The following is a 24,402-nucleotide window of genomic DNA, read 5'->3' as shown; positions in this document are numbered from 1 at the left end:
CGGGATGGTGCCACTAGGTGACACTGTGTGTCCGTGTTTCCCAGTGTCTGCTCTCGAATTCAAGGAGAGGGATTAGAACAGGAGGGACAGAAGGGATTTTTCACTTCCACTTCTGGCTCCAGGTGGCTCTGCAGAGCAGCTGAGGACAACTGAGGGCTTTTTTTTTGTCCCCTTTCCTATCAGCTGCTCAGTTTGCAGTTCCCAACTTGAGCCCGAGGTGGGTTTGGTCAGGAGGGATGGGGATAAAGAGCCACAGGAAAAGCAGGGAAAGTCCTGCAGCAGCGTGAGAAGCTGCCCAGGTGTGTGCCAAGGGTATCAGGGAGGGAAAAGCAGCCTGCTGCCCAGCTGGGAGGTGTTGGCAGCCCCACAACCGACTGCTCCTTGTCCTTTCTTTTTAAAGGAAAAGAGAGAAGTGACTTGCACAGATCGAGGGAAAATTCAAAAAGCTGATGTGTAATCCTGGGCTGCTTTCTGTCACCTCTCTCTCTTCCATTTGGTGTTAGATTTCCTTAAGTGACTAAGCAGTTGGAGATCCTTCTGACTGGAAATTGTGCTGTTTGAAAAGGGGGGGGGAAGAATATTCGTTGTGGACTTGGATTTATGGAATGTGCCAACTGCTTGTTTCTTAGGAAACGCCATTGGATTTTACGGCGTCTCCCCGGTTACGTGATACTGAAGCAGCACTGGCTGCACTTAGCAGAGGCTTTAATCACAAAATCATTATTTCTGGTTAATTCTGAGGTATCTCTGAGTCTCTGAGACTGGAACATCTCAGCTGAAGATGTTCAGCTGAACATCTTCAAGGAGAAATCAGCACTGCTTTAACCATTGGTTAAAAAAAAAAACAACAGAAGTGAGCAGATCATGAATTACTCCATCCTTGAATCTATTAGTTATGGGAGTATTCGAGCGCTTAATGGGCCGTTTAATTTGCTCTCTGACTGGACAGGTGCCAGAAGAGCCATTAAATGAAGGATGGATCGTTGGCCGCCGCGCATGAGGTGGTTGATGTCAAACCACCTCCGTGGAGAGGTTGGGAACCTCACCACGAGCTAAAAGGAATACGTTAAACTTTGCCAGCCGGGCGTTTTTGTCACTGTAAATGTTAAACCGCATCTCTGTTAATGTCAGTAAAACTAATCCTTGGGATCTTGCCATAAGCTCTCCACACGGGAGGCTGCTCTGGCAGCTCTGGGCCTTTCCCTGCACGGGCCGTGGGCCTGCCTGAGGAATTATATCGTGGAATTGTGGAAAAGTTTGGGTTGGAAGGGACATTAAGGGCCGTCCAGTTCCATCACCCTGCCACAGTGGGATTCTCGGGGCTGTGCAGGGCCCCTGCACATGGACTTGGTTGATCCTGGTGGGTCCCTTCCGACTCAGGATATTCTGGGATTCTGCGCCCATTGGCCTACATAGTTCTCTTCATTAATTAGTAGGCTATCTTCTACTGAAAAAAAGCGGACTAATTAGCATGAGAAGTGAGAAATCAATAACCAGTAGGAGACAGGATATTAATTAATGAAGAGCGGCTCTGTGCCCCCCTCATTCCGTGTTTTCTGCCACCCCGTCGCCCGGCGGTCCCGTCCCCTCAGGCGATGGCGGGAACGCGCTCGCGCCGCTCCCTCAGGAGCCCGCGCGGGGCCGTGCGCAGAGGCGGGAAGGCGGGAACACCGCACTGCGCCTGCGCCGGGATAACGGTCCGGCGCGGGGGAGGCGTGGTCAGACAAAGCCCCGCCCACAGAGACACGGCACTGCTCACCGTGTGGGAGGGGCGGGACGGAGAAGGGCGGGGCTCAGAGCTTGGCCGCGCCCCACGCGTGGCGGCGCTGAAGGGCGTGGCTTGGTGACATCATCCCTCCCCCGGAGCCGTGGCGAGGGGATGAGGGGCGTGGCTGGGTGGTGGGTGATGAGGGGGCGTCTCCTCGCGTACGGGCTGTGGCGCGGCCCCCCGTGAGCTGTGGCAGGCGCCGGGAGCGGCGGGATGACGAATGAGAGGCGTGGCTTGTTTAAAGAGGGGGCGCGGTCTCGCCGAACCACGCCCGTTTCTTAGTGTGACGCGCCCCGGATTGGCTGGACGGCGCCGCGAGAGGCGTGGCCTCCTCCGCCACGCCCCCGGCGGGCTGAGGCGGGGCCGGGCAGTGGCGCGGCGAGACGAAGAGGGGCGTGGCCTCGCCCAAGCCCCTTCCCCGTAATCTGTGGCCGCACTCGGATTGGCGGAGCCTGTCAAGGAGGGGGCGTGGTCTCTCCCTAGCCCCTCCCCGGGGGTCCGTGACGGCGCCCGGATTGGCGGAGCGGGGCGCGGATGGGGCGTGTCTTCGCCAGGCCCCGCCCCCGTGCCTGTGGCGGCCGCCGGAGCGCGGCGGCGGGAGGAGGAGGAGGAGGCGGAAGATGGCGGCGGCCGCGGCGGCGGCGCTGCGGGCCTGGTTCTGGAACGAGCGGTTCTGGCTCCCGCACAACGTGACGTGGGCGGACCTGGCGGGCGAGCCGGGCAGCGGGCTGCAGTACCCGCGGGCCGCGCACGTCCTGTCCGCCTTCCCGCTGGCGCTCGGCATCTTCGCCGTGCGGCTGCTCTTCGAGAGGTGAGCGCGGGGCCCCCGGGAGGGGGGCTCGGGGGTTCCCGGGGGGGGGCTCCCCTGAGTGGAAAAGGGACGTCGGGTGACCCCGGGGAGCTGTCGCGCCGCTCGGGTCTGTCGCGACACGGAGGAGCCCCGGGGGGTCTCCCCGGGTCTGAGGGGCCCCTCCGGTGCTGGGGCAGCGCGGGGAAAACGCCGCTTTTCGTGCGGCAATTCGCTTTTATTCGCTTTTATTCCCCCTGCCCGGGGGCGGCTGAGGGAGCCGAGCTTCCTTGTGGGTTTTTTTATCGCCCTTTCCCCCGAGCTGCCGGAGGAGGAAACACGGCTCGTTCCCACATGGCCCCGGCTGTGTTATTAAACAATTCGCGGCTCTCCCGCCCCGGGATGTGGGCGCGGGATCGCCCCATCTGCCCACGGACAGGTGTCATTCGGGATTCCCCGCCTGCCCGAGCATCCACAAACACGGGATTAACTCCCACACCCCCCCGGGGCAGGGCTGGATCCGCGCCGGGGATCCCTCACACGCCGCGCGTGGGTGACAGAGCCGCTAATTAGCAAAGCGGCTTAATTAGGAAGCCCGTTAGGCGAAGCGGGCCCGAGACACACACCTCGCGGTTCATTAAACATTGATTTAACCGTGAATTTCTGCGTTGAGACGGCGGATGGTCGGGTGGGATGGGCTGGGGGAAGGTGTTCCCTGCCCGTGGAATTCTTTAATTAAGGTCCCTTCCAGCCCATCCAGTGGTTCTGTGAATATTTCTAAGCGTGAAAAGGGGCCGTGCAGGACTGAAATGGGTGGGAATCGGGTTGGGTTTGAGCTGTGTGTTCTCTGTCTTAAGTGTGAGTTTCCCTGAGCTGTCAGAAGGGAGGAGGGTGGTTGGGGCGAAGTGAAAAGATGGCAAATAAGGAGGAAAAAAAAAAGGAGAAAATAAGGAGAAAAAAAGCTGGAGAGAAACTCGAGAGGCTCTTCCTTTCTCCTGCTTATCTTTCTGCCCTTAGGGGAAAGAAAAAAGGCTTCAGAAAAGCAGTGCAGAGGACCCAGGAGCTGCCAAAATCTCCTCTGTGCTGCTGCTGCCCGGCCTGGCCAAGGGTTGGGACTCGCCAGGAGACGAGGAGGTTGTGAGACACAACAGGGAGGTGGTTGTGAGACACAACAATCCCCCTGGAGAGGGGTTTTGTGGGCAGGTGTCAGTCTGGGGAAGAGGTGCAGGAGATTCTCTTCTCCCTGGCAGAGGTTCAGTGCATCCTTCCACACCAGGCAGCCACTGCTTTGCCCTGATAAAGCCCTCCCTGGTTTGTGAAATTCCGTTTTTGGTGCTGATTTAGGGAGGGGTCAGGTGCCAAATTAAATCCTGCTCTTGCCCAGCGAGGCCCAGAGCCCTTGGTCTGGCCCCTGAGAGAGTTGTTCCCGTTCTCAGCAGTGTCTCAGGGGTATCCCAGAGTGAAATCACACTGTGGCAGCAAAATCCCGGGGCAGTTTCCAGGGTGTCTGTTTTAAAACTCCTTATTTTTGAATAAATTCCTCTTTGTTCCCTCCTGTCATAAAAGCTCAGCTTTGTCTGAATAAACCCCTGTGGTGCATCGATCCCAGTTCAGGCTCTGATTGTGTCAAACGCCTTCCTTGACACACATTTGGCAGCTGGACTTGATGACTCAGAATTTGAATTATAGGCTCGTGCAGCTCTTTTGGTTTAGCTGCATCTTCTCTCTCCCTCCTTCTGCTGTGGCTCCTCAGCGTGAGGAAGAGCTTTGTGCCACAACACTTGTGAATTCTCCTGTAAATGAACCTTTGCACCGTTTTATTGGTGAAACAATCATTAGTTTGGCTGCCTGGGGGCACTTTGTGACTGCAGAGATAAAGCAGGACTTGGGAGAGAAAAAGGTGAAGCCCTGCCTCGGTGGCAGGGAGGATTTTTGGGTAGAACTTCTGCCTTTTTGTGAAGCACAACACCCGAGTCCGTGGGCTCCAAAATTGGTGGTGGCTTTAAAATCAGCCTTGAACAACTGGTGTGAAAAAAAGAGTGTGAGCTGCTCCCTGGCCATAAAGGTGTGATGGAAGTGTCCATGGGATGGGAATCTCTTGCTGGAAAGGTGTGGCAGCCAGCTGGCCTTGGGCAGAGTTTGCTGCCATTAAGGTTTTATAGAATCATAAAACCATTTAGATTAAAAAAAGGACCTTTCAAGGTCAGCTCACCCAAACCTTCTCCTCAAAGCAAGGCCAACCTTCAGGCAACTGGTGTCTCTCCTCATCTTGTGCTGTTCAGTTGGAATATCCCCAGGAGTGGGAATTCTGCTCTCTGGGAAGTGGTTTTCCCCCTTTTTTTTTTTTTCCTGGTGCTGGGCAGAACCTTCTCAGGGTGGGATCTGCTGCAAAACCTGCTCTGGGGCCAAAAACCTGAAATGCCACAGAGGCTTGAAGTCCTTGGTGGACACCTAAATCCCTGGGATTGAGCACAGGACTGACCATTCCCTTCGTGTTCCACCTGCCAAGCTCTGGGATCATGGATGGAATCAGGAGCTCTTTTCCTTTTCCCAGGGGAATTCTCCTCCCTCAGGAGCCCCAGGGAAGGACAGGTGGCACTTGCACCGAGGGATTAGAGAAGCTCCCTCCTGACTGGCTCAGACTTCCTTAAAAGTGAGGAAATCCTCCGTGCCATCCCTTTTCCTTCCCCTTTCTGGCACTGGCACCACCTCCTGCTTCCAGTGGCTGCTTTCTGGGCACCTGGAGAGATCTGGAGATTCCTGATCTGCTCTTTGTCCCCCCCCCTCCCCGAGCCCTGAGCTGCACCCATGGCCTGTGCCTTCCTCTTGGCTTTTTCTTTCCCCTCCTTCCTGATTTCTGGAGCCACAATCTGTATTTTCCCCTCAGATTCCCACTGGAGGAGGCCTCCTGCTCAGGGCCAGTTTCCTGCAAAGTTTGGAGTTTTGCTTGGCTTTTTTTTTTTTTTTTTCCCTTTTCAGTCTTTTAAGTCCTAAAATGAATTATTTCTGCATTTTTTTTCCTGGTTTTTCTTTGCTTGGTGCTTCAGGTTTTGCACTCTGCAGTAAAGCCCAAACTTTGTGTGGGTCACTGTGAGCCTTCCTAACCATTCCTCCTCCTCTTCACTTGTTCTTAAGCCAAAGGAAGACTCTCCTGAGTAACAAAGAAATGGAATTAACCAGCTCTAGGCACCTCTGCCTTGGCCTGGGGTTGGAGTAGATGCTGCCCAGAGATCCCTTCAAACCCCAGCTATTCTATGGAATGTGCAGATTTTTAGATTTTTCAGGTTTCCTCTCTGACAGGAGAGGAAAAACTGAGTTTTTTCAGGCCAGGTTAAGGGCTTGTGTTGTTGTTTTGTTGCTGGTTTTTTTTATTAACAGAGCTGTTTAAGCACCACGTCCCAGAAAATGACCCAAAACCCTTTTTCTCATCCCACAATTGCACATGTGAACCTCTCTGTGCTGTCCTGGAGGAAAGCAGAGCAGAAAGACCTTTTATATACCTTTATTTTTGCACCTTTTTGGGGGGGTCTTGCCAAGTGTTTCATAAGATCAGGACCCAGTTTGTGGCTGGGGGTCGGGGCGGAAGCCGGGAGCCCTTGGAGCCGAGCTCAGAGGAAATCACTCCTTCCTTTTTGGTTTTTTAATTATTTTTTTTAAAGCTGTGACTGTCAGAACGAAGCTCAGAGTGTCCAGAGAAGGGAATGGATCCAGAGAAGGGGGTGCAGAACTCCTGGGGGGGCTCAGCCTGGAGAAAAGGAGGCTCAGGGGGGACCTTCTCGCTCTCCTGACCAGGAGAGGGGGGAGCCAGGCAGGGATTGGGAGGTTTAAGTTGGAATTTCCTCCTGGAAAAGGGGGGTCAGGCCTTGGAAGGGGCTGCCCAGGGAGGTTTGGAGTCCCCATCCCTGGAGGTGTCCAAGGAAGGTTGTGAGCAACGGGCTCTTTCTCAAAATAATTGATTTAAAAATACTGAATATTGGAGGGGAAGCAATTCCCATCTCAGGTAACACAGGCATTTCCCTTGGAACCCTGAGCCCATTTCTGACACAAAAGTGCAGCAGAACCTGGTGATTTTGAGCATGTTTATGTTTGGTTTAGTTGCAAACCCGGGCTTGGTTTCAGGGTCTCTGTGCTGTAAAAATTCAGGGAGGGTTAAATCAGCTTTTGGAACACGTGGAGCACCCGGGATGGAGTGAGATCCTGAGGGGACTTGCATCTTCCTCCCTCTCCTGAAGGAAAGAAGCCACTTAATTCTCCCCAAAGACAAAAAAAAACACCCACACAAAAAAAGCATCTTTTGGGAACTGTCTGGCTTGAACTTCCCTTTTTTTCCTGAGCTGTGTGACACTGAGGCCTGCTTTGAAAATAAGGCATTTTTTTTGTTTTTAGGGCTTCATCTGCAGCATTTCTGCTCACAGCAGACTCTTCCCAGTGATCTGGTGTTGGAGTTCTGAGGAATGAGGGTCCCCCTGGGGAACACAATGGGATCCTTGCAGGCCAAGGCCACTGAGATTTTAATTCTCCCCTCTGATGTGCACAGAATGTGCTGCCTGTGATCACCAGCAGGACTAAGAAAAGAAATTACTTCACATGGGAAGTTTCTTGAAGCACAAGTGGAGGTTCCAGGAGGGGGAGATTCCCCAAAGTTCTGCAGCTGGTGGCAAATCTGGGGGGGTTTTTTTGTGATTCAGGCAGAGGAGGGAAATAAAACTCCTGGTTTTTAATGCAGCTCTTTCCCTGGGAACTCTCTTGCAGGTTTATTGCCAAGCCCTGTGCCATAAACCTTGGCATCCAGGACAGTGGACCTCACAGAGCCCAGCCCAATGCAATCCTAGAGAAAGTGTTTACATCCATCACCAAGGTGAGTCAGGGGGCAAACCCTGCTGGGAATGGAAGGATTTGGGGAAGGGGAGGGTTTTTTGCTCCCACTCTTGTGGTGGGAGGGAAAGATCTCCCCCTGGGCACTCCCCAGTGGGCTCCTTCTGCCTTTGCTTTGCCTCTGGTGTGTCCAGGTGGGAGCAGAGTGGATTCCCTTCGTGGCTGAGCCGTGGTTTTCTGCACAGGAAAACCTGATTTTGAATAAAAATGTTCCCCTTTCCAGGCAGGTCCCTCAGTTCCTCCCTTTGGTCCAGGTTGTGACTCCTGTGACAGGAGTTTAACAAGAGATTTCCCAGCATCTTCTGCTGGAAAAGAGCTTCTCTTTTCCTTGGACTTTGTTCTTTTGCTGGTTTTATGGGTTTTGTTGTGAGTACCTTCCCCTTATTTGTGCCATTTACTGTCAGTGCAAGTGGGTTATTCAGGGAAATGTTCAGTCAGATGGAGGGCAGGACATTTAATGGTGGCAGGAGGTGTTTCTTGGGATTGTTTCCTTTCTTTCCCTTAAGCTCCAGAGCTTTTTTCAAGGCTCCATGGCTCCAGAGCTTTATTCAATATTTATTTATTGATTTTTTTACTCAATATTGACAGTGAAATCCCTGCAGGAGAGATTTTTCATTACAGATAAAGGAGTGGGAGGTTTGATGTTGAGATTTGGGGATGCTGAACCTCATCTCCTGGAGCAGATAAAGGGGAATTCTATAAAAAAAAAAACTCACTAAAAAGTCTCCCTGTGGGAACATTTAAAGTCCTGAGAGGTTTGCAGTCCCCAGGATCTGCTGCTGGTTGTGGGGAGGACTTTGATGCAGGGGGTGTCCTTGAAATGAATGTTTAGAAAGCCCAGGAGGTCACAGGCTGTGCAGAATTTATCTGCTGGGAAACCAGAGCTGCCTGGGACTGTCCCAGGGAGCTGTGGCTGCTGCTGGGGCTGCAGAGGTGGCACTGGGGCAGGGAGAGGGTTTCACTGCTGCTCTGGAATCCTCCTTGGGGACAAGTCCCCTTCCTTCAGCCCCAACCATTAAATCCCAGTAAAGTGCTGAGGGGTCTGGTTGGGAGGGGCTGACAGGGCACAGAAAATCAAATTACAGATGACTTTGCCTCTCAGCTGGGCAGGCTGGGGACTGTGTGTTAAATCAGCCCCCTGATTTTGGGGGGTGTGTGTGTGGAGCTCAAGCAGTGAAATGTGTTTATCATCTGTCAGGGGTAAGAGCTCCTTGGCAGAGCTCGTTGAAAGGACACTGCTCTGAATTATCTCCCCCCTGGGCCACTGGAGAGGGAGTCACCAGGTTTGGTTCACTTTGTCTCTGATAAATCCATTTGTCTTCGTTCAGACCAAACTCCCAGGAGAGTTTCCAGCCAGAGAGCAGCGCCGTGTTCTTTATCACAGAACTATTTCAGTCTCCACATTTATTTCCCTTTATAAACTTTGATAACAGAAATAACACAATTTCTACCGTGCCCTTTAGAACATACAGACATCTGCTGTGCTAAACCAGCTCTTACTTTAAAGCTTCCCTGTCCTTGCTGTGAGTGGGAACCCCTTAAACTTCTTCTTCAGCTTTGAGCTCCCCCAGTTCTGGGTTGTTTGAGTGGAGGTGCAGCTTTAACAGGGAGGACAGGACACTTTAACAGCTCCTCCCTCCCCCAAAATTAAGGCATCCTTGGTCAGCTGATGAAATAAATATAGGTGAGGAAATGTCCCACCAAAGCCATGCTGAATAATTAAATAATTAGTGGCTTAGGAAGGTTGAACCTGAGTGAAGGTTTGTGGCGACGGGTTCCTGCTTTTGGGCTCTCTTTTGGCCCATCCCTGGTGGGGTTTTTTTGGGACCTGTGCATCATTTCTGTTGGGGGGGAGTGGGAGAAGTGACCCCCTTGTGTTTGGTTCTCCTTCAGTCTCCAGATGCAAAGAGGTTGGAGGGCCTGTCCAAGCAGCTGGACTGGGACGTGCGGAAGATCCAGCGCTGGTTCCGGCACCGGAGGAACCAGGACAAACCCACCACCCTCACCAAATTCTGTGAGAGCATGTACGTCTGGGAGGGGCCCCTCCCCTCTAACCAACCCCTGGGGCAGCTACTCATCCAAGCCAGGGCCTAAATTCTCCTCCAAGCAAAGGAAGGGCTTCCTAAAATCCTCAAATCCTCAAATATCGGGGGGCTGAGGGACCAGAACACGAGCCCAGGGCTCAGTCCTGCCACCAAAGAGCAGCTTCACACAGTGGGGCAGGTCCTTGATGACCTCAGGGGGGTTTGCATGTGCCCAAATTGAGTGGAAACCTCCCCAAAAGGGGCCTGCTGCCTGCCCAGCTGCAGGGTTTGTTCCCAGCCACGGTGACCTTCTGGCTCACACCACGTACAGACTCTGTTACAGCCACTTCTTGGCTTCTTCTTCTCCTCATTCTTTGTTCTCTCTTCCCTCTCTGAGCTCCTGCACTCACCTCTGCTGCTGGAGCAGCACCTGAACCACTTTTCCTGACTCATTTCTCTGCTGCTGGAGCAGCACCTGAAATACTTTTTCCAGACTCATTTCACCTCTGCTGCTGGAGCAGCACCTGAATCACTTTTCCAGACTCATTTCACCTCTACTGCTGGAGCAGCACCTGAATTGCTTTTTCCTGACTCATTTCTCCTCTGCTGCTGGAGGAGGGCAGCTGCTTGTCCAAGCCAGGGCCTAAATTCTCCTCCAAGCAAAGGAAGGGCTTCCTGAAATCCTCAAATCCTCAAATATCGGGGGGCTGAGGGACCAGAACACGAGCCCAGGGCTCAGTCCTGCCACCAAAGAGCAGCTTCAGCCAGTGGGGCAGGTCCTTGATGACCTCAGGGGGCTTTGCATGTGCCCAAATTGAGTGGAAACCTCCCCAAAAGTGGCCTGCTGCCTGCCCAGCTGCAGGGTTTGTTCCCAGCCACGGTGACCTCCTGGCTCACACCACGTACAGACTCTGTTACAGCCACTTCTTGGCTTCCTCCTCTCCTCATCCTTTGTTCTCTCTCTCTCCCTGAGCTCCTGCACTCACCTCTGCTGCTGGAGCAGCACCTGAATTGCTTTTTCCAGACTCATTTCTCTGCTGCTGGAGCAGCACCTGAAATACTTTTTCCTGACTCATTTCTCTGCTGCTGGAGCAGCACCTGAATTGCTTTTTCCTGACTCATTTCTCTGCTGCTGGAGCAGCACCTGAACCACTTTTTCCTGACTCATTTCTCTGCTGCTGGAGCAGCACCTGAATTGCTTTTTCCTGACTCATTTCTCTGCTGCTGGAGCAGCACCTGAATTGCTTTTTCCTGACTCATTTCTCTGCTGCTGGAGCAGCACCTGAACCACTTTTTCCTGACTCATTTCTCTGCTGGTTTCTCTTTCCAGTAACTTTCTTCTCATTAATCCTTCCCCCCCCCAGTGTGGTTTTTTGTCTGCTTAAAGCCACCAGGTAAGAGGGGCAAAAATATCTCTATATTAGGGTAATTCTGGACAACAATGACTTTGCTTGGTGTTATCTTGCTGTCTATAAAATCACATGAGTGGTGCATGTTCACCCTGAACTTCAACCTGGGCTGTTGATGCAGACTCGTGTGTGGTGTGAAAAACTCTTAAATGGCTTTATCTGACCCAAAATGTTTAGGAATGAAGGTGAGTGAAAGCTTTTGAGGTGCCAAAATTGGGGTTTTTCACCATTAATTCGCTTTTTTGGTGATAATTGTTAACCCAGAAGCTGCTTCTCTGTCCTAAGCTGATTTTTCCACTTCTTTTTTTTTTTTTCCAGGTGGAGATTTACATTTTATTTAAGTATATTTTTTTATGGAATCAGGTTTCTCTGGACGGTGAGTTTGGCCTGTTCTCTGTGGCTGCAGCTGGGTTTGGGTCTATCCTGCCAAAATTTTAGGGGGTTTTCACCACCAGTGTCTCACCTGGCTTGGAAGGAGGGGGGGATTTAGTGATCTTTGTGTTCCCTGATTTTCTGTTCAGGACCCCCTTTACAGGGAAACCTCCATACAGATTTGTCATAACAGAAAATTGTGGAAAATAGAAAATTATTTTTCCTGTTACCCCAAAATGGGACAAAACTGGGTGTGGTTTTGTTCTTTTTTTGCTATGGGGGAGCTGCTTCTTTTTTTCTCCTCTCCCTCCTGAAGGGTTCATCTCTTTGGGTCTTTATTATTATTATTTTTATTAGAGCTGTGTGATTATTCCTGGAATTTCCATTGCAGTATAACTCCTGTTTGACTGCAAAAAAAGAAGCTTTTAATGCAATAAATGTAGCTATAAGAATAAATATTCAATACAATAAATTAAATATTTACAATACTTACAATTTATTTATTTATTTATTTATTTATTTATTTATTTACAATAAATAAATCAAATTACATTTAATGCAATAAATGTAAATGGCAGAATCAAGATAAAATTTCAGTGAGATAAAATTCCTTTAGGTGATGGGGAGTTAAAAACTGGGGGGTTTATATAATTTATATATAAATTATTTCTGTAATAACTTCCCTTTCCCTTCAGGCCCCCTGGTTTTGGGACACACGACAGTGCTGGCACAACTACCCTTTCCAGGTAATGAGAGGAAAACCCTTCCTAAATCCCAACTTTTTTTTGGACAGTGTCAGGTTTTATTTTTTGTTCATGTGCTGGATCAAAGCCCTGACATTTCTGTCTTTACATCCTGGTTAGGTTTTGGCAGCAGCAGAGTTTCCTCAGACACAACTGACTCATTCATTTTGTGTTTATTTGCTGCTGAGATTATTAAAAGTGTGTGGGGGGGGGAAGGGGAAAAAAGGATAAAATCCTGGTGGTAATTTATTTATTTGCTGTGTAGAGGCCAAGCAGTCTGTTCCACGGGCTGGTTTTCCTGCTCCAGGGGTTGTAAATATTGACAAGGGAATTTACTCCTTTGGAATAAAGCCCCAACACACAAATATGTGTGAGCAAAGCCTGGAGTGAGACCTCTGTTGCTTGAAGCTTGTTGTCACTAAACCTTTAATCATTTAACTTGTGCCTCAGCAGTTCTGGGAGAGGAGGAAGGGGAAAAAAAAGTGATTTTAATATGAATTTTAAGGTGTGTTTTGCCTTCTAACTGTGCTCTGTGTTGCAGCCTCTAACATCCAGGCTTTATTATTACTATATCTTGGAGCTGGCCTTCTACTGGTCCCTCATGTTTTCTCAGTTTACAGACATTAAACGGAAGGTGAGATGAACCAAAATCCAATTAACTCCTTAACAGCCAAAATAATAATTAATAACAACAATAACAGCAATAAATAGGACTAACAAAAAATATGAAATCATTATCATAACTCTTTCTTCCTCGTTTCACACCTTTGTGAATGTGAATCCTCCTGTAATCACCACCCAGTCCTGGGGGGAAAAAAAGGGAGGAACAAGCCTGACCTGCAGCCTGGGGGATCCTCCAGTCCCCCTCACCTTCCAGGGGAAAAGGGCAGGATCACTCAGTGCCTCCCAGTCAAAAATCAACAAACCAACTGCCTAAAAATACATTTAAAAATACATTTAACCAAGGAGGCTTTCAAGGAAACGAGCTGCCCCCAAAGCTGCTGAGCAAATGGCAAACCCTGATAATAAATGGGGTTTTTTGAGGGTGATTTTTCATCTGTGTGCAGAGCAGGTGATGAGTGGCCACAGTTGCTCAGATCTAATTCTGTTCCAGGGTTTGGCTCCTTGTTTACCCCAGTGAATCAGGGGGGTTTTATTTCTCCTGTGAGAAATAAACTCACAGGGTTTTATTTCTCCTGTGAGTTCCACGAGCTGCAAAGGAGCAAATTATCCCAATTCTTGCTTTGGCTGTTAAAAAAAACCAAACCAACCCAACAAAAAAACCCCCCAAAAACCCACAAACAAACAAAAAAACCCCAAAAAACCCCCAAAAACAAAACAAAAAAAAAAAACAACAAAAAAAAACCCAGAAAAAACAAAAACAAACAAACAAAAAACCACCAAAAAACCCCCAAAAAAACCCAAAAAACCCCCAAGTTTGCCTGGGATTATTGTCAGTGCTGAAATATTGGCAGGTGAGGCCCTGGGGGATGTGGTGGAGCTGCAGACAGGGGGTGATGAGCAGCCTCTGGGACACTGTTTATATGTTTAATTTGGACTTTAACGAGCTCCTCACGTCCCCCCACTGCAGCAGGGGGAGGCCCAGGGCCACGGGAGGGTTGTACCCGGGGGCTGAGCTGGAGAACAGCCCTGGATATTGTGCACTGGAGAGGTTTTTTGTGATGAAGAGGCCTCCTCCTGCCCTGCTGGGTGTTATCTGGTGCTCTGTGCCCGCTCTGCCCCTGGCAGGGTTTGATCCTGGCAGCAGCAGCAGCGCTGAAACCTCTGCCAGGAGCTGAGAGCACGAGTGGTGTCAAACCAAAGGGAGCCATGTGGGGTCCTGTCAGTCACTTCAGAGGGTTCTAGAGGCACAGGGCCAGGGGTGGGGGTGCTCCCTGTACCTGCAGGAGCACCAGAGCTGAGAGACCTTTCTGGAATCCTCCTGGTGACGGTGGGTGTGTGATGAGGTGCAGTCAGAGCCTGGAGTGAAGCAACCCCCTGACCCCACTTTGGTGGCTCTGTCCCAAACCTTTGTGGGTTTTTTTCGACAGCCAGAGGGTCTTTATCTTTGGGGTTTTTTTTCCAGGACTTCCTGATCATGTTTGTCCATCACTTGGCCACGATTGGACTCATCACCTTCTCCTACATGAACAACATGGTGCGGGTTGGGACCCTGGTGCTGTGTCTCCATGATGCCTCAGATTTCCTCCTGGAGGTGAGTCCCCTGTCAAAGCTCTGCACCCCCAGTGCTGCTGTGATCCCAGGGGGACAGGCTGACATTCCCACATTCCCCCCCATTCCTGATAAATGGAGTTGAATGTGCCCTGAAACCCACGTTGCTGCTCCTGCCCTGCCAGCTTTTCCTCCTCAGTGCTGAGGATCACAGAATTCTGGAGTGGTTTGGGTGGGGAGGAACCTCAGAGATCGTCCAGTTCCACCAGGCTGGGCTGCTCCAAGCCCTGTCCAACCTGGCACTGGGCACTTGCAGGGATGGGGCAGCCACAGCTTCTCTGGGAAATCCATTCCAGGGTCTCACCACCCTCACAGGGAGGAATTCCTTCCCAACATCCATCTTCCCTCTGTCAATGGGAAGCCATTCCCCCTTGCCCTGTCACTCCAGGCCCTTGTAAATAATCTCTCCCCACAGGATCCTGTATAATAATAAATAACAATAATAATTACACACTCTAATAATCCCTAATTGTTCCAAACCGTGCGAATGTGACTGAGTTTCTCGAAGCTCTCCAGCCTGGCACTTCCAGGGGTGCACAAAGGGAATAATATTCCTGTGTTCCTTGCCTCTTTTAGGCTGCAAAGCTGGCCAACTATGCCAAGTACCAGCGGGTGTGTGATGCTTTCTTCATGCTCTTCGGGGTCGTGTTCATCGTGACACGGTTGGGCATTTACCCTTTCTGGTGAGTGAGCTCCTCTTTGTTCTCCCAGTCCTTCCTTTTTGTTTTCAGGCTCCTCCCAAGCATTCCAGCCTGGCCCTCTGAAGCTGCAGAGGCCCCCAAGTGCTGTTTGGGGGGCAGGAGGTTCCCCCCAGTCAGCTGAGGGAGTTGGGAGAAGGCACCAGAACCCCAGTCCCTCTGCTGAGCAGTGAGGACAGAGCTCATTAGCTGGAGCAGAGGCAGCCAGAATCTGCCCTGAGAGGCTTGGAGGGTTCTTTGCTGCTCTTAAGGAGTTTGAGAAATAATCACCAGTCTCTTGAGGTGATTCTCTCTGGGATCTGGCTCAGTCATGGCTGCAGTTTCTCATTTTTATGACACTCCTGTCCTGTCCTCGTGTCGTGACTGCTCAGAGCCTGAAATTAGGTCTGAGGTAAAACCCTGGATAAATGGCTTAAGAGAGAATCATCCCCTAATGAGATTCCCTCTCACCTCAGCAGGTCAGGCTTGGTGAGGTGCTTCTGTTAATGAGCTGTTGTCTGTTTATTGTCCCTGGTGAAAATACATTTTACTGCCTGTATTTATTCCCCAGGCCATGGGCAGCTGGCATTCCCGTTCTTTTTGGGTGCCTGGTGGGCAGAAACCATCCTTTCACTTTAGGATCAAGGGTTGCAAGTTAAAGCTCTGCCTTATTTTCCAGTAAATGCACCAGAGGAGCCTGGATGAGGAAGAGCTTTAATTCTTATTTCTTTGTGAGCTCCTTCCAGAGCCTCACGAGAGAGCTGGGGTTGTTTTTGCAGCTCCTGTCTGTCATGAGGGGATGCTCTTCCCTCACACCAGTGTGCTCAGCATCCTGTAAATCTTTAATGTGTTTTCCACTGGCTGTAATGTCATTCCTCAGCTTTCTGGAGGAATCTGGCAGCAGCAGCAGCCCTGCAGACCCCAGGCTGTGCCACTTCACGTGCATTCCCTTCCCTGATTAGCCACATGAAACATCAGCAGGTCCCTGGAATTGCATTTAATTCTCCCATAAACCTGCTGGGGAGTTAAATATTTCTGGGAGGTGCCTTTTGGGGCGTTTTTGGTTCTTGTTTGAAAAGGTTTGTTTTTGCTTCGCTGGGAAAATGTTAAAAGCTGGGGGAGAATTAATGGTGTCGTTAAAGGTCTCTCCATACCTCCCTGCACCATAAAATCTAAAGTGTTTATTAAATTACTTAAGGACTGGCAATAACTCCCAGCAACAGGAACAGCAAAACAGCAAGGAAAGGAACACAAAGCTCGGGCCATAAAGCAGCTTTGAGGATTCCTTGGGGAATCTGTAAAACCCTGAGGGAAGAGAGGAGCACCCAGGGAAGGGAGGGAACAGAATTCCTCTCTGATCACAGAATCCCAGGATCATTTAGGTTGGAAAAGCCCTCCAGGATCACCGAGTCCCCCCTGTGCCCGATGCCCACCTTGTCCCCCAGCCCAGAGCTCTGAGTGCCACGTCCAGGCCTTCCTTGGACACCTCCAGGGGTGGGGGGGACTCCAAACCTCCCTGGGCAGCCCCTGCCGAGGCCCAACAACCCCTTCCATGAAGAAATTTCCCCTAAACTCCAGCCTGACCCTCCCCTGGCACAGCTTGAGGCCGTTCCCTCTCGTCCCATCCCTCATTCCCTGGGAGCAGAGCCCGATCCCACCCGGCTCCAACCCCACCAGGGAGCTGTGGAGAGCGAGGAGGTCCCCCCTGAGCCTCCTTTTCTCCAGGCTGAGCCCCCCCAGCTCCCTCAGGAGTTCTCCAGCCCCTTCTCCCTGTGCTCCAGCCCCATTCCCAGCTCTGGACACGCTCCAGCCCCTCAATGTCTCTCTTGCCCTGAGGGCCCAGAACTGGGCACAGCCCTGGGGGGGCCTCAGCAGTGCCAGCACAGGGGGACAGTCCCTGCCCTGGGCCTGTGCCCACGTTATTATTGATCCAAGGGTGAGGGCAGCCCGGGCAGGAAGGTGTTAACAGTTGTTTTGGTGTCCAGAGCAGCCTGACATCACTTCCCGGGAAGTTGTTATAAATAAATGCTCGTGTGCTCTGGGAGAAGGAAGCTGGCAGCAGATCCCCCCCAACTGCAGCACATTCACATGTTCTGCTTTTGCTGCTCGGCTCAAACGTTTCTAATCAGCTTCAGCCTTGTCTCCTGGCTCTGGCAGGAGCAGGAGCAGCAGCTGCTCAGTGAGACACACAAACTGTTTGTGCATCTGGCCTGGCACAGCACGACTGTCACCCCCCCCAGCCCCTCTGAAACGTGTTCCTGGCTCTCCCCCAGGATTCTGAACACGACCCTGTTTGAGAGCTGGGAGCTGATCGGTCCCTACCCCTCCTGGTGGCTCTTCAACGGGCTCCTGGTGACCCTGCAGGTCCTGCACGTCATCTGGTCCTACCTCATCATCCGCACGGCCTCCAAGGCCCTGGTGAGGGGCAAGGTAAGGCCTGGGGTGCCCTTGGGGGGTCCTCTGTCCTACAAACCCTGGTGAGGGGCAAGATAAGGCCTGGGGTGCTCTTGGGGGGTCCTCTGTCCTACAAACCCTGGTGAGGGGCAAGGTAAGGCCTGGGGTGCCCTTGGGGGGTCCTCTGTCCTACAAACCCTGATAAGGGGCAAGGTAAGGCTGGGGGTGCCCTTGGGGGGTCCTCTGTCCTACAAACCCTGGTGAGGGGCAAGGTAAGGCCTGGGGTGCCCTTGGGGGGTTCTCTGTCCTACAAACCCTGGTGAGGGGCAAGGTAAGGCCTGGGGTGCCCTTGGGGGGTCCTCTGTCCTACAAGGCCCTGGTGAGGGGCAGGGTAAGGCCTGGGGTGGCCTTGGGGGGTCCTCTGTTTTACAAACCCTGATAAAGGGGCAAGGTAAGGCTGGGGGTGCCCTTGGGGGGTTCTCTGTCCTACAAACCCTGGTGAGGGGCAAGGTAAGGCCTGGGGTGGCCTTGGGGGGTCCTCTGTCCTACAAGCCCTGATAAGGGGCAAGGTAAGGCTGGGGGTGCCCTTGGGGGGTCCTCTGTCCTACAAACCCTGGTGAGGGGCAAGGTAAGGCCTGGGGTGCCCTTGGGGGGTCCTCTGTCCTACAAACCCTGGTGAGGGGCAAGGTAAGGCCTGGGGTGCCCTTGGGGGGTCCTCTGTCCTACAAGGCCCTGGTGAGGGGCAAGGTAAGGCCTGGGGTGCCCTTGGGGGGTCCTCTGTCCTACAAGCCCTGATAAGGAATCCCGAGAAATTGGGGCCCTTTGGTGGGGGCTGGTGCTGGTTCTCGAGGGACCTGAGGAGTTCTGCAAGGAGAGTGATTTTTTTTTCCCCTTGGTGTGTGATTTTTTTTACCTCTGCAGTTCCCAGGTGTTGCTCAGGAGGCTTCCTGTGTTCTGGGCATGCAGGGAAATAAATCCCTTTTCCAGCATGCTCAGGTGTTTTGACAGTGGTGGTGGTGGCAGAATTGTTAGGTGCTTTGGAGTTTAGGGTGGTGACAGGCTCTTTTTTGAACTCCAGGATGAACACACAGGTTTTCCAACAACTTCAGCTGGTCCTGTGATTCTGTGAAAGAGCAAAAGCTGATTTAGGAGGACAGATGCTTTTCCCAGTCAGATTTTGGTGTTCTGAGCCCAGTTTCCCCTCGTGGCTCTACGTTATTTTGTGGTTTTTGACTTCAGCTGCCCCCACACAGGGATTGTTGACTCCCAGAAATGTTTCTGTCGTGGTTGCCTGTGGCAGGGACTGTGGGGGAAGGCAGGTTTGGGGAGTCTGAGCTCTCCCATCTGTTCCCCACAGCTGCTGCTGCAAATGCCTGATTTTTCTGCCTCTGGAGCTGTTTCTGTATCCTGAGTTCTACACCTTTTTCCCTCTCCTTGGTTCTCTCCTGTCCAGGTGACCTAGCCAGAGAAAGGACTCTAAGCTCTGTCTTCTTCATTCTTTTCTCCTTTTCTCTGTGCCAGATTGGAGCTGGACAGTTCCACCCTTTGCATGTAAGTGTGACCTGTGGTTCTCTTTGTTCACTCAAACACAGCTGTGTCCAGGCCAGGACAAAAGCAGAGCTCTGGTCTTGGGGCTTTGGTGCCTTCTCCTTCTCTCCCTGCTCCTGACAAAGTGCCAAAATTCAGTTTTTTCCAAAGGGCAGAGCAGTGTCCTGGGGTCTGATCTTACCTGCTGTCACCTGCCTGCATGACCTTCACTCTCTGGTTTTACACACTCTGATTTCTGTCTTGTGAGGGGGAGAGGACAGGAGAAAACTGCTCCTCCCTGTGAAAAGGAGCAAAACAGTCCCTTATCCCCCAATAGTGGGGAAAAAACTCAAGGGATTTCTGCTTCCTCCCAGTGACCCTTTGAACTTCCAACATAGCAGGAGATTGGGGGACAGATAATAAGCAAAAGTTCTGGCAAGGGGCAGAACCATCCAGCAGGGCTCCTGGAGATCATTAACTTCACCTGGCTTCCTGCCAGAGCTTCCCTGGAGTTCAACCACTTCCTGCTGCTGGAGGGCCCTACCCCTGACTCAGAATGGAATCCTGGAATCCTTGGAAAGCTGGGAGCCAGAGTGCTGGCACGTGGAGCCCACGAGGGCTGTTGGCTGCTGCAGGAGGGAGGAGAGTGAGGAGCAGGAGCAGGGCCCTGGGGAGGTTTTGCCTCTGGCACCTGCCACCTCCCAGGTGTGTGTTTGCAGTTAGGGCCGGGTTTGTGGGCTCTGCCCTCTCCCTTCTGGCTCCACAGGGCTGGAGCAGGGCCCTCCTGTGGCACCAAAGTCCTCCTGGAAAGGTTCAAATCCCCCCCCACGGATCAAACTGAGCTGGGTTTGCAGCTGAGGCATCACCCTGCTGGCAGATCTGGATCTCTGGGATGAGGCTCCTCCCGTTCCTGGCAGCTTTGCTGGGATCAGACACTGCCTTTGTTCTCCATCCTGCTCTCCCAACAGGCCCCTGCTCCTCAGGGGGATCTCCTGGATGAAGCACCCGGGCTGTGGGATTGGGGAGGCACTTGGTGCAAAGCAGTGATGTGATAAATTCAGCTGGTTAATGTTTAAAACAGCAGAGCCTCTCCCCGTGGGACAAAACGTTCCCTCCCAGGCTGATACATTGCTGGGGCTTGGTCACTGTGCCCACTGGTGATTGTGGCCTGGGAAAGTTTGGAGTCAAAACAAGTTGTTTAGAGACATGGCCTTTAACCCATCTAGAGTGGAGCTCTTGGGAGACAAGGACACCCCCAGAGCCGTGGTGTCCTCTGACCTGGTGAGAGCACCGAGAGCGAAGGGGCTTTCACAGGTGCACAGAGTGTTTGGAAAATGGAACTCACCTCCCCAGATTGTCATTTGCAGTGTGTGTCCTGTTCCTAATGCCATGACAGGATCCTCCTTGGGAGCTTGAACTGCTCCAGGCTCAAATGTGGGAGGTGGATGTGACTTGAAGCTGGTCCATCACGTGGACACAACCCTCTAACTGCTGTTTTCTGTGCATTTTCCAACTCCCCTTCTCCTCTCCCGCCACCCAATTCCCACTGGCCACCTCTTAGGTGTCCAAGGACGACCGCAGCGACGTGGAGAGCAGCTCTGAGGAGGAGGAGGTGACTTCCAACAGCACAAAAGGAGTCTTCAGCACTTCCAGCAACGGCTCCAACCGCCTCAACGGCCACGTGGCCGGCGGCCAGTGGACAGGGGAGGAGTAAGGCCCTGGGCTGGCCCTGAGCAAAAGCATGGACTTCTCTTTCAATTATCTAGTTGTGTTGAGCTCCACATTCCCAAGTGATCTTTAATCAAAAACAAAAAACAACAACAAACCCCCTTCCCCAGACACCTCCAGCAAAACCCCGACCGGTCCGAGGGACGAAGCCGGGGCGGGAGAACAGAGCTGCAGGTTCCACTTCGAGCCACTTTTGTGCTTCAAAAGCACAAGAAAAAAAAAAAACAAAACAACCAACCCCAAGTTGTTGAACCCCGAGAGTTCCTGTTGATGTCTGCAGAGGTGTCTTTTGTTTGGTTGGTTTTTCACTGGGATCAAACTCGAGGCAAGAGCGGGTTTGGACGAGGCCGGTCCAGAAGCACTCCAGGAGCCACTTGGGAGCAGGTTCCAGGTCCAGAAGCACTCCAGGAGCCACTTGGGAGCAGGTTCCACGTCCAAACCGCCCTGGGGGAGGCAGAGACTCTTTTCTCAGCCTTGAGCTTTGAACTGTGCTACCCCAGAACTGCTGGCCTGGCTCGCCCCCGGGGTGCTGAGGAGGTCCCAGCTGCTCATCTCTGCTGTCACCAGGGACCAGGCCGGCGTCTGCTGCCTCTTTTGGTGCTGCAAACCCCTCTGAAGTCTTGACCAAAGCCTTCTGTAAGGAAGGGGGGAGGTAGGGGGAGTGGTTTATTGCCCCTGAGACAACCAGCACAATCCAGGCCTTTTAAATCGTTTGTTTGTTTGTTTTTTCCCCCCTGTTGCAAATTGTGGGTTTTGAAGACTTTTTTCTAGACCTACTGGATCCAGTTGGCTGAGCTGGGATCGGAGGGAGGATCAGAACTGGTGGGGCTGGGTTTAACCCTCCAAAAAATGGGATGTTTTGGTCCTGTAACTCCCAGACAGAAGTGAATGTTGCTGCTCTGATGCTGCAGCTGTGGAGGAACCCGGGGCTGGAAGAGCAGCCACACTGTGGGCTTTTGCTTCTCTTTTGTTTTTTTTTACTCAATGGTACTTGGGGGCAATGGAATGGTCAATCAGGAGCAGAATTTTGGAAACTTCTCGACTCGTTACCATTTTATACTGTTGTTTACTCTTATCTCCGATTAAAAGTTGCTTCAGAACCTCGGGGTGACGTGTTCCACGCCGGGTTTGGAAGAAGGTGCCCCTCTGGCCATGGCAGGGGGGCTGGAACTGGGTGATATTTAAGGTCCCTCCCACCCCAGCCCAGCCCAGCCTGTGGTCTGGGGACACCACAAACACAGCACCACGCCTGGCTGCTTTCACACGGCTTTTATTGGGCCCAGGGGGGCAAAAGGGTGGGTCCTGCTGCCCCCTCAGTCAGTCCCAGTCCTGGCTCAGCTCCTGGGGTTGATTCCAGTCCCAGATTGGGTGCAGGACCAGTCCCAGCTCAGCTCCTGGGGTTGATTCCAGTCCCAGGCTGGGTGCAGGACCAGTCCCAGCTCAGCTCCTGGGACTCATCCCAGTCCCAGATTGGGTGCAGGACCAGTCCCAGCTCAGCTCCTGGGACTCATCCCAGTCCCAGATTGGGTGCAGGACCAGTCCCAGGCCAGACTGAGCTCCTGGGGCTGGTCCCAGTCCCAGCTCAGCTCCTGGGGCCAGTCCCAGTCCCAGGCTGGGCACAGGACCAGTCCCAGGCCGGGCTCAGTTCACTGGGCTAGGCTCAGCTCCTGGGGCTGGTCCCAGTCCCAGGCTGGGTGCAGGGCCAGTCCCAGGCCAGACTGAGCTCCTGGGGTTGATTCCAGTCCCAGCTCAGCTCCTGGGGTTGATTCCAGTCCCAACTCAGCTCCTGGGGCTGGTCCCAGTCCCGGACTGGGTGCAGGACCAGTCCCAGGCCGGGCTCAGTTCACTGGGCCCAGCTCAGCTCCTGGGGCCAGTCCCAGTCCCAGATTGGGTGCAGGACCAGTCCCAGGCCAGACTGAGCTCCTGGGGCTGGTCCCAGTCCCAGCTCAGCTCCAGGGGCTGGTCCCAGTCCCAGGCTGGGTGCAGGACCAGTCCCAGGCCAGGCTCAGTTCACTGGGCCAGGCTCAGCTCCTAGGGTTGATTCCAGTCCCAGGCTGGGTGCAGGACCAGTCCCAGTCCCAGCTCAGCTCCTGGGGCTGGTCCCAGTCCCAGATTGGGTGCAGGACCAGTCCCAGGCCAGGCTCAGTTCACTGGGCCAGGCTCAGCTCTGGGGTTGATTCCAGTCCCAGACTGGGTGCAGGACCAGTCCCAGGCCAGACTGAGCTCCTGGGGCCGGTCCCAGTCCCAGCTCAGCTCCCGGGCTGGGCACGGGGCCGGTGCCAGGCTGGTCCCAGCTGCCAGGCCCGGTCCCAGGCTGGTCCCAGCTGCCAGGCCCAGTGCCAGGCTGGTCCCAGCTGCCAGGCCCGGTGCCAGCGCCAGCCCAGGCTCAGCTCTGGGGGCCAGGCGTGTTCTCCTCGCGCTCCCGGCGGTGCTGGAGCATCCTCTGGACGCGGACGCTGCACAGGTACCCCGCGTAGAGCGTCAGCAGCATCATGGAGCCCGAGAAGGCCTTGTAGCCAAAGTCTGCCAGCTGCTTGCCCGACACCATGGCTGTGCCTGCGGGGGGAATCACAACGTCACGGGACCATCAGGGACCCCTGGAGATCCCCCAGCCCAGCCAGGGTCACCTGGAACACGTCCAGGGGGGTTTGGGATGTCCCCAGAGAGGGGGGGACCCCGAGCCCTCCCTGGGCAGCTGTTCCAGGGCTCTGCCACCCTCCACGGGAAGTTCTTCCTCGTGTTGAGGTTTAGTTTATGGCCATTGCTCCTTGTCCTGTGGCTGAGCACCACTGAGAAGAGCCTGGCACCACCCTGGAGATATTTGTACACACTAATGGGATCCCCTCTCACTCCTCCCTTTCCACACTAACCAAGCCCAGCTCCCTCAGTGTCTCCTCATCAGAGACGTGCTCCAGACCCCACTGGGACCCTCCCCAGGTAGTTCCTTGACTTTCCTCTCCAGAGGAGCCCAGAACTGGACGTGGCACTCCAGATGTGCCTCACCAGGGCCGAGCAGAGGGGCAGGATCCCCTCCCTGGCCCGCTGGCAACGCTCTTCCTGACGCCCCTCAGGATCCCACCGTCTTCCCTGGTCCCGGGTCACACTGTCACCTCGACCCCCAGGTCCTCCTCCCTAGAGCAGCAGGTCACCCCCCAACCTGTGCCGGTACTTGGGGTCGTTTCCCAGTGCTGGTACCCGGGGTTGCTCCTCCTCGAGTGCAGGACCCCGCGCTTGCCCTTGCTGGAATAACCTCATTAGGTTATCCTAATGAATTCTAACAGCTCATTAGCCTTCTCTCCGCCCAGTTCTCCAGCTCCCCCCCCCGGTCCCGCAGCATCCCAATGATCCCAAAAACCCCCTCAGGTCGGTGATCGACAAGACCGGGCCCAGTATTGAACGGCGGGGACGCCAATGACCGCACCGCGGGCTCCCAGGAGGGCGGCGGTGAGCGGGGCCGGCAGCGCCCTTCCCGTCTCGTCCCTCCCTATCCCACCGCACCCCATCCCTCCCTATCCCACCCCATCCCATCCCATCCCGTTCCGTCCCTCCGGACTCACCCGCTCCCGCTCCCTGTCACGTGTCCCGCTCCCTGTCACGTGTCCCGCCGGTGTCACGTGCCCGGCCCCCCCCTCCCGGGAGGGAGTCACGTGCGTCCAAACGTCACGTGGCGCGGGAAGCCCGCGCGGCGCCCCTTGGCGCCCCCTGGCGGCGGCGCCCCCTCAGCCGCTGCCCCCCCCCCCCTCCCGCTCCCTCCCTCAGGCCACCATTGCTGCCCAGGGTCTCCCGGCGCCAGGAGCCCTCAGGGCACAGCCCTTGGCCGCGCAGGGATGGAACAGAGGCTGCCCGGCTCCCCCTTCTGCTCCCTG

General features: G+C 53.6%; 2 protein-coding genes and 1 long non-coding RNA gene across 6 annotated transcripts; 1 reads left to right on the top strand and 2 right to left on the bottom strand.

Annotated features, from left to right (window-relative positions):
• Window positions 1–2,327: 2,327 nt before the first annotated feature.
• CERS5 (ceramide synthase 5) lies at window positions 2,328–21,636 on the top strand. 3 transcript variants are annotated; one of them, XR_010425597.1, is made up of 11 exons: window positions 2,328–2,579; window positions 7,308–7,413; window positions 9,324–9,454; window positions 11,182–11,239; window positions 11,931–11,981; window positions 12,520–12,612; window positions 14,065–14,193; window positions 14,787–14,893; window positions 17,161–17,317; window positions 18,735–18,832; window positions 20,370–20,462. XR_010425597.1 is itself a non-coding variant. In XM_064638843.1 (11 exons), the coding sequence occupies exons 1-11, from the start codon at window positions 2,389–2,391 to the stop codon at window positions 20,520–20,522; spliced, it is 1,206 nt and encodes a 401-aa protein (XP_064494913.1). In that variant the 5' UTR covers window positions 2,328–2,388; the 3' UTR covers window positions 20,523–21,636. The 3 variants fall into 3 exon arrangements, 2 of the variants coding, with proteins under 2 accessions (XP_064494913.1, XP_064494914.1); XM_064638843.1 differs by having other exon boundaries at window positions 18,803–18,832; window positions 20,370–21,636; XM_064638844.1 differs by lacking the exon at window positions 18,735–18,832 and having other exon boundaries at window positions 20,370–21,636.
• On the bottom strand, window positions 8,820–10,505 carry LOC135404202 (uncharacterized). Its single transcript, XR_010425598.1, has 2 exons — window positions 10,441–10,505; window positions 8,820–10,055 (listed from the first exon to the last, which is right to left on the bottom strand). It is a non-coding gene; the product is annotated as an uncharacterized LOC135404202 (long non-coding RNA).
• A 154-nt stretch (window positions 21,637–21,790) lies between the features above and the next one.
• Window positions 21,791–24,186, bottom strand: LOC135404201 (cytochrome c oxidase assembly protein COX14 homolog). Of its 2 annotated transcripts, XM_064638847.1 has the most exons (3): window positions 24,094–24,186; window positions 22,898–23,092; window positions 21,791–22,837 (listed from the first exon to the last, which is right to left on the bottom strand). In XM_064638847.1, the coding sequence occupies exon 2, from the start codon at window positions 23,082–23,084 to the stop codon at window positions 22,923–22,925; it is 162 nt and encodes a 53-aa protein (XP_064494917.1). In that variant the 5' UTR covers window positions 23,085–23,092; window positions 24,094–24,186; the 3' UTR covers window positions 21,791–22,837; window positions 22,898–22,922. The 2 variants fall into 2 exon arrangements, with proteins under 2 accessions (XP_064494917.1, XP_064494916.1); XM_064638846.1 differs by having other exon boundaries at window positions 21,791–23,092; window positions 24,094–24,185.
• Between the last annotated feature and the right edge of the window lie 216 nt (window positions 24,187–24,402).

This window comes from Pseudopipra pipra, chromosome 30, assembly GCF_036250125.1.
Source record: "Pseudopipra pipra isolate bDixPip1 chromosome 30, bDixPip1.hap1, whole genome shotgun sequence".
Lineage (NCBI taxonomy): Eukaryota > Metazoa > Chordata > Aves > Passeriformes > Pipridae > Pseudopipra > Pseudopipra pipra.
Note: the sequence above shows the minus strand (reverse complement) of the source record. Positions and strands in the feature narration are given on the sequence as shown.

Excerpts from the sequence above, each read along its gene's own strand:
- CERS5 (XM_064638843.1), top strand. The coding sequence starts at position 2,389 with ATGGCGGCGGCCGCGGCGGCGGCGCTGCGGGCCTGGTTCTGGAACGAG. Across the intron at positions 2,580-7,307 it reads GTGCGGCTGCTCTTCGAGAG|GTTTATTGCCAAGCCCTGTG; the intron begins GTGAGCGCGGGG and ends ACTCTCTTGCAG. Across the intron at positions 9,455-11,181 it reads ACCAAATTCTGTGAGAGCAT|GTGGAGATTTACATTTTATT; the intron begins GTACGTCTGGGA and ends TTTTTTTTCCAG.
- LOC135404201 (XM_064638847.1), bottom strand. The coding sequence starts at position 23,084 with ATGGTGTCGGGCAAGCAGCTGGCAGACTTTGGCTACAAGGCCTTCTCG.